Source organism: Pygoscelis adeliae, unplaced genomic scaffold (genome assembly GCF_000699105.1).
Source record: "Pygoscelis adeliae isolate BGI_AS28 unplaced genomic scaffold, ASM69910v1 Scaffold241, whole genome shotgun sequence".
NCBI classification, from domain to species: domain Eukaryota; kingdom Metazoa; phylum Chordata; class Aves; order Sphenisciformes; family Spheniscidae; genus Pygoscelis; species Pygoscelis adeliae.
The window spans coordinates 4,162,463-4,175,729 of NW_008824056.1; the positions used below are offsets into that span (position 1 = coordinate 4,162,463).

At 37.3% G+C, this 13,267-nt stretch overlaps 1 protein-coding gene across 1 annotated transcript in view; it reads right to left on the bottom strand.

The window, feature by feature from the left end:
• The window catches only part of RNF13 (ring finger protein 13), a 45,920-nt gene that overhangs the window by 12,678 nt on the left and 19,975 nt on the right, over window positions 1-13,267 (bottom strand). Inside the window, exons 6-8 of the mRNA XM_009333974.1 lie at window positions 11,435-11,525; window positions 9,981-10,086; window positions 4,145-4,238 (exon numbers count right to left, since the gene is read on the bottom strand). Of these exons, the coding sequence (XP_009332249.1) occupies window positions 4,145-4,238; window positions 9,981-10,086; window positions 11,435-11,525 (291 nt within the window). The remainder of the gene's footprint in view (window positions 1-4,144; window positions 4,239-9,980; window positions 10,087-11,434; window positions 11,526-13,267) is intronic.

Here is a 13,267-nt window from a genome sequence, read left to right on the forward strand (position 1 = left end):
GGGGGAAGAGCAAGAATGGAAACTGCTACAAAATAAAAGTATCTTGCTTAAATAAATGGTGTATGAGAAGTCTTTAGTAAGCAAAATTATCTTCTATTTGGCACATATAAATTAAAAAAAAAAATATTTTCAGAAACACAGTTACCCATCCACATATGTGGATACACATATGTGTACTTGTGAACAATGAAGAATGCAAAAATAACATTGCCTAGACTTTGGTAGACCTTATGACTTGTTTTCTCTATTAGACCATAACTGTACTGTGCAGTCAAGCAGATGGGTCAGTAATGAACAGTAATTAGATCAGTTATAATCCCATTTGCAGGGGAGGAAAAAACCACAGTTTAGGAATACACAGTAAACTGCGGAACTGCACTTACTCTGGAGCAGATTTTTAAAAGGCACTGAGATACATCTATTTCCCACTACTGCTCAATCATATGTATCAATCTGCATATAAACATATGCACACAAAAATTCAATACACATGATAAAAATATGTATTTCCTTAAAATGACACATACTCTTACAGCTTATTATTTGTCACATATGTTGGGGCTTTTTTCCATGTGTACATAAAGCATTTCAAAGCTGACTGTCTAAAGTTAAGCTCTTCTTTCATACTTAAACACCTAACCAAACAGCTCAATTTTTAGAAGTCTTGTGGATGTAGCAACTCCCAAATTCTGGATTCTTTATCAGGTATCTAACCACTCATTTAAGATCCTAACTTTCAATACTCAATGTAGAAAAAAATTTCTTCGTTCATTTTTAATTTCTTAATAATATGCCCACACATCTCTTTCTTTTGCAGCATTCTATCTTCACTAAATTGATGGTATTTTCTTTTCTACAGGAGTGAGAGGTTACAGTGTAATTTCATTGCAGTTGAGATCTAAAAAAAACTTTTCAGTCTTAGCCTAGATTCCATTTTAGCGTAAAGTTAAGCTAGCTTGGAAATAATGTTATCTATTTCTGAAAATAAATTCTACAATACGTACCAATTCACAAAATTTCTAACCTATATTTTTTCTAAGCTATTATTCTTCAGAACACTCAGATTTGCTAATGATCAAATTACAGGCACATTAAATGGACTTGTCTCTTTTGCTGTGTTCACTTTTGTTATAAAGACATCATACAAAAGATACCAACTCCCACTGACTTTTGTATGACCAAAATGTAATCCATTTTGTAAGGGATCACAACACAACAGCCCCAAAAATCCTTCAGTGTAGAAGACATTTTGATATAGCGTACGTTACATTCTGTAGAATTATTCAAAGGCGAGGCTTGTTGATTAGGACTTTGCAAAGATAGTCAATGCCACATCTTTTGTTACTGCATTCTCTACTCATTACAGAAATGCTAAGTGCCTGATCGAAAGCCTACTGAAATTAGTAAAAAATTCCCATGCGTTACAGTGGTATTTGACTCAAATCCTATTTAGAGATGATTCATGCATTTTCTGCATTAACAATTCTTTAGGTATGTCAGAATGCAATCACCCCTACAGAACAATCATCTTCATTACATCATCGTTTCCCTATCAACCTATTAGATTCTGGAAATCCACTAAAGCCAGCTTTCCCTTAAAAACCCTTTTACAGTACAGTGAAACCATTTATTAGGCAGTGATTCGTGATACAAAAAGCAGGGCAAGAAAGAGAAGAACCAGTATCTTAGCTTCAGTATTTGACTAACGTTTCAATACGAACAGATTTTTAAGGATACACTGGAGACAAAAGAAAATCCAGCATTCCTAAGAACAGGATTATAGTCCACAGGAGTTACTTTCACCGATCCTTCCAAAGCAAAAGGTAAGATTGTTTGGATATATCATCAAGACGACTGAAGTGAATTGATTTTGCAATAATGTCTTGAGAAATCCTATTTTTCACAAAAAAGCATGAAGCAATATATTTTTATTGTAATTGCCAAAGGTAACAGACCCAAGTACTGGGACAAATTTTGTCCTTTTAGTAAAAGGATTTAAATAAAGTAATGCAGGGGATTAATTTCATAGCAGTAGAACCAAAGTGATCATTCGCTTAAAGAAACTGAAATCCTAGTTGAAAAAATAAGCTTTTTGTTCTGTTTTTCATAAGCCACTGAATGCAGTGGATACCTGGATATTTACAGCCAGGTTTACTTTACAATGACTGACTGGGCTCCAGACAATTCATATTGTGCAAGATTCAGCAAAAGTAAAGAGGAAGGAGAATGAGGAAGACAGCAATAAGATATTTTCATACACTGGCTACTAGTCATGTAATTCTAATATAGTTATTACAGATGAACACAATTAACTGAAAAAGGCATTAACTGACTTTCTTGAAGTAACTTTTTCCTTGCAAATTTCTCTTTAAAGTACAACATAATTTAGTTTGTATTTTTATTCTAATTAGATTTCATAGGGAATCAGTAAGAGGAAACAAAACTAGTATTAGCTTTATTGGCTTAAGATAATTTTTTAGAGTTAATTTTAAATCCATAGCAATAGGTCATTATAGCAAGGTTCAGTCAACCCTGCAGAGGAAAACACTTTTTTTTTCCCTACCTCCCCCCCCGCCCCGAGGCTGAACTAACATTGCACAAATACTGTATCTGCTCAAATTGAACATCTGCTTTGCACAAAGTGAGAGCAATGCCATTAATAATGCAGGCGGGCTTTATCAAGGGCAAAGAACAGTAAGTGGTTCTATCCTTGAATCCAGGCATAACCCCTAACATGGTCTTTGTGCCTCGGCAAATACATTCTCTGTTGACATGTATTATGTAGTAATCAATCATTTCAATTAAGTATTTTTTCCACCTTTTCTTCTCATACCTTGCAATAGCTTGTATGAATGAACAATCAGATGGTAAAATGGTAACAAAACAAAACATTTAAAAAACAAAATGGAGAAGTAGCAGATTTTTTTCTACTGTTAAGGAGTAGACTACAACAGAGAAGGACTTAAGGCAGCTTTTCTATTTCGTTGAATAAAATAACTTACTACAGCTTTATTTCTCATCATGTCATTAGATATTGCATAAAATTAATCACTACAAAGAATCACAAGAGCAAGTATTTTGGCATTAAATTTGAATTGCTCTTGCCCTCACAGAAGTATTGTGATTGAATGGAAGGACCACTCCTCTGGAAAAGCAGGTAAATTATACCCACAAGACAGTTTTGTTTTATAGTCTCTACAATGTCAGGCAACTTATGTGCCACTAGTATTTATCAGTTTCCAGACAAATAATCATAGAATCACAGAACTGTTTGGGTTGGAAAGGAGCTCTAAAGGTTATCTAGTCCAACCCCCCTGCCGTGGGCAGGGACATCTTCAAATAAATCAGGCTGCTCAGAGCCCCATCCAACCTGACCTTGAATGCTTCCAGGGATGGGGCATCCACCACCTCTCTGGGCAACCCATTCCAGTGCTTCACCACCCTCATCGTAAAAAATTTCTTCCTTATATCTAGCCTGAATCTACCCTCCTTGAGTTTAAAACCATCACCCCTTGTCCTGTCACAACAGGCCCTGCTAAAAAGTTTGTCCCCATCTTTCTTACAAGCCCCCTCTAAGTACTAAAAGGCCGCAATAACATCTCCCCGAAGCCTTCTCTTCTCTAGGCTGAACAACCCCAATTCTCTCAGCCTTTCTTCATAGCAGAGGTGTTCCACCCCCCTGATCATTTTCATGGCCCTCTTCTGGACCCGCTCCAACAGGTCCATGTCCTTCTTGTACTGAGGACTCCAGAGCCGGACACAGTACTCCAGGTGGGAGTTCCAAATAATGGAAATAATGCATCACAGTGACTGACTGCTGTGGTCACTGTTAATGAGAGCACAACAAGGAAGTTTTGTGGAATTTCTGTACTGATTTTGTGGTATATTAAGCAACATTTTAATTCTCAGCCACACTCTGCATATGGTGTCTGCTCTGCTTCCATTAAAGAAATGTCAGAAATCCTCTATTTCAGTGAGAACAAGGTCAAGGCAAACTTTTTGTGTGTTTTCACTCCAAACTCTACTATCTATTTCAAGTGTACTCAAAATTATTTCCAAAACTACAACCCCCCCTCAATTTAGAGGTTTTTTGGTGTTAAAAACAATGGGGTCTAATTAGTTAGACAAAGAATGATCCACTTGCCTTTCTTAAATTTATGTACAGGAAGTTTCTTAAGCTGATCCTTCCTAAGACGATTCCTTCTTGCTCTGTGTCTGTCTTGCACGAATTTTGTGATCTGCAAACAGACATAAGTAAGACAACATGAACAGTAAGTTGAAACAATAAAAGAACAATAGAAGCTTTGACTTTTGAGTCTTCACAGTAAGTTAGTCAAAAGGGAACCCCAGCTGAAACTGAATCACCTCTTCCCTTGCCTGGACTCAAGGACGAAGCCAAACAAGCCTAAAGGATGTTCTCGATGACCATGGCACTTGAAACTGAAAATACACAAGCTTTTTTTGGAAAGGAAAGAGGAAAAAAAAATATGTCCACACTATATAAAATAATGGCCATTGCTGCAATCCTCTACCGAGGCCCATGTGTAGTGGGATGGCACACTTCAGAGCAAAACACAGTTCATTAAGTTTGACTGGGTTTACTTACAGTTTTAGATTACTACAGCTCTTTTAGAGTATTACTCCCATGTTCATCAGAACTGTTTTCATAGTATCTAGATGTAGTCTGGGGAGGAGTAAAGGGGTTACTTCAAGCCACAGTTACTTGCTGTCTTCAACTATACTAAAGATTCTGTTTCTGTTTTCTTAATAGTCCCTAATGCTATTTCTGTTCGGTTTCTAATTCTAACAGCTGTGATATGACATTCTTTTTCAAATATGATGACAAACAAACAAAAAAAAATGGCCTTAACCAAAGTATACACACTAACAAGTCTTTTGAAATTTGCAGAGGTGCTCTACACCTACCTACACTGTGGATAAGGTAAACACAGAGAGTATTAATACTATAAACAGCATTAATATCTCTCATTTTAGGAATCCCTGAAAGGCATTGATATACTTCACAACAGATTATTTTTTTTAAAGTATGAACGGATGTATATTATGGACAAATATTATTAGGACCATTTGAAACTGTAATTGGTTTTGGCAAAATAAAACTTATTTCTCCTTCTGCATCACACCTGGCTTCACTTTTTAAGTATATTTGGATCTAAACTGTTCGTTCAGACTCTTTTTAGCCCAGCTAAACAATAAGCTGTATGCATAAACTGCAGTTTTTCTGCTGTAATTCAGATACTTAGTAACAATCAGAGTCTCACATTCATTTCTTAGTTAAAAAACAAAATTTCCTGAAAGGAGCAGGGCCAAAACCACAAATGACTGAGGACCAAATCCAACCTGGAACCCCCCTGGGATCAAGTTCACTGCACCAATTAATTGTCCAGTGCTCTAATCGATCAAGATCTCTCTGTTAAGGCCTCTCTACACTCAAGGGAAGCAACATCTCCTAATTTAGTATCATTGGCAAACTTAGTGTGCAGTCAACTCCTGTGTCCAGGTCATTGATAGAAACATTGAAAAGAACTGGCCGTGAAGATGAACCCTGATGAGCACCACTAATGACGGGCTGCCAGCCAGATGTTACCTCATTTACTACAACTCTTTGAGCCTAACCCCTCAGCCAATTGTTCACCCATCGTATTGTGTACATGTCTAGCTTTACGGTGGACATTTTGTCCAGAAGGATACTGTAAAAGACTGTATCAAAAGCTTTGCTAAAAAAAAACCGAAACCAAAAAAAAAACCACCCCAAAAACCCACAACCCCACACATCCACTGCCTTCCCTTCATCCACTAGGAGGGTAACTTTTTATAAAAGGATATTAAGTTAGTAAGGACTGACTTTCCCTTCATGAATCCATGTTAGCTTTGACCAATGACCACACTGTCTTTCAAGTGTTTTTCAGTAACTCCCAGAATAATTTTCTCCATAATTTTACCAGGCAATGAAGTGAGGCTGACAGGCCTAAAATTACCAGGGTGTTCTGTTTTCATCTTCTTGAGAACAGGGCAAATAACATTTGCTAGGTTCAAGTCAACTGGGACCCCTCCAAATTCCCAAGATTGTTGACAAATAACTGAGAGATGTCTCACAATAACATCGGCCAACTCTTTCAGTACCCTGGGATGAACCCCATCAGGCTCCACAGACCTATGTGCTTTTAGTTGCAGCAGCAAATCCCGTACAAGTTCAAAAGTCAATTGGGAGCTTATCACTCCCCCAGTCACAGTCCTCCAACCCAGGGCTCCGGGCATCCCAGGGCCCATCATTGGTGTTAAAAAAAAAAAAAAGAAACAACAACATCCACTTTATTAGGTTTTCCCCTAATCCTTACCCAGAGGCTCTCAGCCATGTCATCCCCAACTGCAAGTGCTGTACAGTCCAACCCCTCCTTTACACACAGTACTACCCTCTGCCTCGCCTGTCCTGCCTATCTCTCCCAAAGAGCCTGTAACTGTCCATCATAGCACTCCAAATCACAGGATTCTTCTGACTAAGTCTCACCTATGCCAATGATGATGTAGCTTTGGGAATCAGCCAAAGCTTCTAGTTCCTCTTGTTTATTCCTCATACTGTGTGCGTTAATGTACACAGATTTCAGATGTGCCCCAGTGTACTCAGTATACTCAGTATGTACTCAGTATTGCACCTCGAATACTGTGTTCAGCACCTCGAATACTGTGTTCAGTTTTGGGCCCCTCACTACAAGAAGGATGTTGAGATGTTGGAGCGTGTCCAGAGAAGGGCAACGAGGCTGGTGAGGGGTCTGGAGAACAAGTCTTATGAGGAGCAGCTGAGGGAGCTGGGGTTGTTTAGCCTGGAGAAAAGGAGGCTGAGGGGAGACCTCATCGCGCTCTACAACTACCTGAAAGGAGGCTGTAGTGAGGTGGGTGTCGGTCTCTTCTCCCAAGTAACTGGCAAAAGGACAAGAGGAAATGGCCTCAAGTTGCGCCAGGGGAGGTTTAGATTGGATGTGAGGAAAAATGTCTTTACTGAAAGAGTGGTTAAACATTGGAACAGGCTGCCCAGGGAAGTGGTTGAGTCACCATCCCTGGAGGTATTTAAAAGACGGGTAGATGAGGCGCTTAGGGACATGGTTTAGTGGGCATGGTGGTGTTGGGTTGACGGTTGGACTTGATGATCTTGGTGGTCTCTTCCAACCTTAATGATTCTATGATTCTATGATTCATGGAGCAGAGTGAAAGCCCTCACCAGCACACCATCTCTCAAACATTGTCATGCCACCCCACAGCTTATCACTAGTGAGCCTGATTTATTCCTGTTCCCCCTTCGAACCTGTACTACACTCTGGAAAACGCTTTCAAATACCTCTCCCCTTTTTTTCCCCCCCTCTCAGTTTAACATGAGCCGTGTAGATGGATTTTGGCATTTCCAACATATAACCTCTTTTCAAAACCCTCCAAACATCTGTCCCAAATACATAGTATAGGTAACCCTGACTTGCAGAAATACAATATAATTTTCTCCTGGTTCCTGTCTGGTTTTCCTCTACAATGTGATTCTAAGACATGGAAAGAACCATTCATTTTAGCACTGACTACCTATTGACACTAACAGAAGAGAAATTCAGGTGTCTCAAAGCCTTTGCTTTTATAACTGGGACATATTTGGAAAAATAAATTCTTAATCATAGTTTACAGACATGCCCCTTTTTACATTTCCTCACAGTGCATAAGCAAGGAAATTGGAGACGAGTTTAAATGCCTGAAATTTTCCTCACCAAATGTTTATTTCCCCTTCTCACAGCTAATCCTACCTAGCATCTGTTTATTCTTTTCAGATTGTACAGATGGTTCTTCCCTATGTATTTTATTTGGAATCTGGAACTCTCAAATTCACACATTAAGTAAAAAATTGTTTTAATTCAGAGTATCAGCATGCTGATACAAAAAGATCCAGCTCTTAAAAGGTAAATTGAAAAGAATCAGTATCTATGAAAAACAGTATATTTAGATTGGATATAATGAAGAAAGTTTTTATGATGCGGGTGGTGAGACACTGGTACGGGTTGCCCAGTGAAGTTGTGGATGCCTCACCATCAAAAGTGTTCAAGGTCAGGTTGGACATGACCTTGAAAGTGAAAGATGTCCCTGCTGATGATGGTGGTTGGACAGGACGACAAGATGATTTTTAAAGCTCCCTTCCGACCCAAACCATTCTGTGATTCTACGGCTTCTGCTAAGAGAACTCACTTATGCCCTAAAGACAAACACTACAAATTTGTTTAGCTCACTCCTATAACATTTGTAATGCCACTTTTGATGCAGAAAACTGCTGTTTTCATAGTGAGGGCAACACCTGCAATTCTAACGAGAGGTGGCTTTTCAGTGGGATTAGCCTTGTTTGTTACATGACTCTATAGTTCCTTGCTAAAGTGATTGGTGCAAATTAATCTGTAATTTATTTCATTTTTTGACCTGAAGATGACAGCACTAAAGTCCATAAGGAAGTTTTGCAACTAACTTATCATCTAAAACCAAAAGTAGCAGAACTGGTGAAAAACTCTGAAGCGAAATATGAAGAAATATCCCCAGAGTAAAAAACACCTCTTACTTCTGAATTTCCAGTGCTGGTCATGATAAAAGTCAAGCTCACACTCCTCATGATTACAGTTTTCATATGTCCCCCCTCCTTCATTGGTTTTCTCTTCAATGGTAACCTTCTAAACCGCTTTTTAAATAAGAGACCCCCTAACTATTCTTAATGCCTTTCTCTTCATTCCCTAATCGGTATCTTTCTGAAAAATGACGGATCAGCGCTTCACACCATATTTTGGTAGGGTGCAAAGCCAGTACTTATGATATTCAAAATGATGCTACAGTCCCTTTCATAGCCTTCTTCATTCCATTTCTTAGATAACCAATATTTTGTTTGCATTTTCAACTTAGGTGCACTATAAGCAGAATATTAGTGAAGCTCAAGTTGGAATACCGATGGTCTCAGAACAACAGATGTTTGCATAGTATTATCCCTGGTGACCGCTCTCCTTTAGAAATACCATCTCTCCTTATCTCAAACTGCTGACCTTCAGGATACAATGATAAGGCTATACATTCACCTAATTAACTGAGACAAAGTCCTCTATGATCAAGGTGATCACCAGAAGGTCAGACAAAGCATTGGTGACTTTTACATCGTCTCTAATTGATCACTTCTGCTTTGTTTTCAGAGCTGCTGCAATTTTGATTGTGCCAAATGTGCCCAGGATTGTCAATGAAATACTACCTTGCAGTGCAAAAAACACTAACACAGAAAGAAATATTTTAAGAAAATGTTATAGAACAGTTGATGCATTACTTGATTTTTATCAAAAGGTAAAATAATAAATTGGTCAGAGATGAGCAGAGATCCCAAAAAGTGGGATGCTAAGTACTCTGAAATAATATATAATACATAGCTATGCTATTTTACCTTTTGTAGCAGACATGCCCAACTGAGAACCTCTATAGGTAATGTATATGCTGTAAGATATATGCTATATGCTGTAACAGGTTCTGAGCTTGCTGACTGATTACTATACCTGCAGTAAAAAACGGTGAGACCTGCACTGTGGAACAGTGGAATTAACGTTTATTAAGCAGTACAAGTTTGGTAAAGCGGGACACACTCTCAGTGTATGAGAGCATAAGGACAGGTCATTCTTTATGGGGCGAAAAAGAAAGCAGTGGAAGAATAGCCGTGAGGACAATTCTTTGTAAGTAATTGTATGCCAGGTAGAATATCCTAAGGGCTCCTGATATCCCTTTGCCAAAATTCTGCACCTGTTTATTGTACTGAGAAAATAAAGGATTACAGGTAAGCATGGTACAGGTATGTACAGTACACAAAGCTTTCGCTGTTCCTTTACTGTATCCCTTCATTTAACTTCAGTAAGTGACAGTTCTATGATGATTTGTTTGAAAGAAAAAAAACGTTATTAGAAGAAGGAACTTACCATAAATATGACGATGAGAATAAGACAGATCCCTACTATTATTAGGAAAGGGATTAAGTAGTACTCCAAAGGAAGACTGAACTCTGGGATTAACACAACATGGCCACTGTGGGGAGAAAAAGATAACACTTTCTAAATAGGTTGGAATTTAATGAACAATGAATTAAAAAATAAATACAATGAAAAAAACCATTAAAATAAAAGGTTATTGCTAGACACACTAAAGGCATACCTACCCGTGCACAACAACATAGAAAATTCAGCTGATACCCACATAATGTAAAGCCAATTAAGTTAAAGGATAAAAAAATATTTCTTAGAACATTTTTGGAGTTAAGACTATTTACTGACTTCAATCATAAATAAACCTAAAGCAACCAGGAAAACCACCTCATAGCTGCTTTGATAGCAGAATAAGAAAAATATAACATGACTATCAAAAGATACTGTGGAATCATTCTTACCTACTAAAACACTTTGGTTTATATGGGAGGTTTAGTTTCAAATCATGAAGCATGGTAAAGTGCACCCTTTGTCCTCTGGAGAGTCAATAAATTACAGTACAGTAACCAAAAAGTCTTCCTAGAGAACCTGGCACGGATGCTAGCAACTGGATATCTGAATACTAGTACTTATTGATACTTAGGGAAGTAAACTCCCATTATTATTCTGTAGGCACTAGCAGTCAGAAACACCTGAGAAGGTACAATGTATAAAAGCGTTAGTAGTTCTATAACCACTACTCATGTGGAACCACACTGTACTTATCAAGTAGTTTCATCAGCAAGGTGTCTACTTAAGAATGACACAATCTAGTTCTGATTAATTTAGTGAAAGGACATCAGAGAGACCTGAAGAAGCAAGATCATTAGACTAATAATACAAAACACACCTCCTTTTCCACCCTATTCAAGGTATTAACCATTTTGTTCTCACAATGCTTTTCTTTTTAAAGTTTTAAACTTAAAAGCAGAACAGAAGCACTGCAAACCTAATCATGCACCCCACTGGAATCATCTTAAATGCATCCTGCAGATTCACCTAGCATAGGAAGTAATCTCTGACTTGTTCTAGAACTATTAAAAAAATTATCCTTTAATAAAAGACCAGCATCTGACTTCAATGGGAAGTGGCATACATTGTAAAAAGAACACACCCTTAGATCTGAAATACGCATGCTCTCACAAACATTAGATCGTTAGCTAAACTCATATGTTTAATGCTATATGAAAATGAAAGGAGTAACATTTGATAAATATATGGTAACCCTCTTGCAGGAAAGCAATTTATATTAATTTTTAAAATTATTTCTGCCCACTGCTCTCAGGCACAAGGTTTCACCTGGAATACCTAAAGCCTCTGTCATCACAACATGCTATTTTAAATCCATAAGTATTAAAAAGAGGCAATGATTTAATGCCAGGAATAACATAGCTGCATGTGAGGTAACTTACCCCTTCTCGTAAGTAAATTCTTCTTTAAGAGAATTAGCTGACGTCTCGCCAATAAAGACAGAAGGAATGTCAATCTTCTTTAAAACCTCAACTGTATTAAAAAAAGCAGGAAAATAAAACTACTATTACGCAGACACTCTATGGGTACTCAAGACCAACACTTGAACATTATGAGACTATCGCAACATGAAGCCGCATTTTAACATAATGACATACAGACTGATGCACATGCATGCTACATCTTTACATCATATAAGAAGTGGTATTATTTTTCCTACCAAACATTTAGGGACTTTATTGCAGGTATAGAAATCAAAATTCTTAATGAAATATTTAAAGGGAGCATAAAACGAAAATATTTTGACAAAAAAAAACAAAAGAGGCATCAGGGCAAGTTTGACCAGAACATCATTCTTACTCAGAGACTTGATAAAGTCACACAGTACCATTGATTTCCAGAATTTCTGGCAACTTATACGATTTTGTGATCTGGTACTGTAAATTTTAATTAATCTTTCTTCCCTCCTTTTCACCCTAAACATAAGTGAACACACTGGAAACAGCTGTGGCTAGAAAAGGTCAAAAAGAAGAAAAAAGAGAATGAACAAATCCCACATCTTTATTTCAGTCTCAAGAAACTGGATGGAACTGTCTCCCCCTTCTCTGCTTACCAGTGAAGGCAATAAGCTCAAAAGATGCAGCACAAATGAAAAATTATTGAAAGATAAATCCCATATTCTAGAAAACCTTCTCCTCAGCTTCACTTTATACTGATTTGCACCCCTTACTTACGCTTCACACTTAAGGGTCAAAGTATCTTGAGTTTAGCCAATATCAAAGCATTCAGGTTCCCCAAGGCAAAAGCATACATGGCTTAATGTCACCTCACAGTACCCAAGCCTGCATTTGTTGTGAACTTGTTCTACATTCTAAACCTGAAAATAAGATTCGCACAGGTTGGGAATTCATTAAAACCACTTTCACATAGCTTTTTGGACTACTCAGCTGCCATTTAGTTTGCTGAAAGTTCATTTCCTAGTTTACTCAATGGTGTTTCCACTTGGAAAGACTTTTTTTTTCTCATTTATGTTCTTGTTCCATACTGAGCAAGCTCATAAACTGGACAAAATTAAAAAATGCCACAAAGAAAGTCGAACAGCACTATAGACAAAAAACACATACCATAAAGCAAAACCAACATTTTGGCTAGATTACAAGATGTTCTGAACATATTCACTCCATGAAAGGTTAAAATCAGAACAAATAGCATCAGAATAAATCAGAAAATGGCACACTGGTCTCTAAACATTCTTTTTCCAACTGAAAAGCTGAAAATATGTAAATGTAATATATATTCATATGAAATTAGAATCCATTTGTCCAATGGAACAGAAAAATGTACACAACAGTGCAGCAACAAAATGGAACCACTAACAAATACTAAAAAGTCGTATTTTAAAGTTTGATTTCCTTCCAAAAGAGTAGAGTTTTTTTACTTTTCCTATATTTCTACTTAATTAACAACACATCAGCTATTCTCCACATCAGTCATACAAATCTATCTCATAAATTTAACCATTTAACCCAGAACAGTTGAACTAAAATTTTAAGGAAAAACAAAAGAAACACTCAGAGAATGTACAAACTTAATGCCACAAATAATACACAAGTATACATATATGTTCTTATATGAACATCTCCCATTTTAAAATGTTAAAAGCAGGAGGATTTCTGGTTGGGGTGGTTTTTTTTCTGGTTTTTTGTTGGTGGTGGTGGTTTTGTTGTTTTGGGTTTTTTTGGTGTTTTTTGTTTTTTTTTAAGTGAGAGTTCATC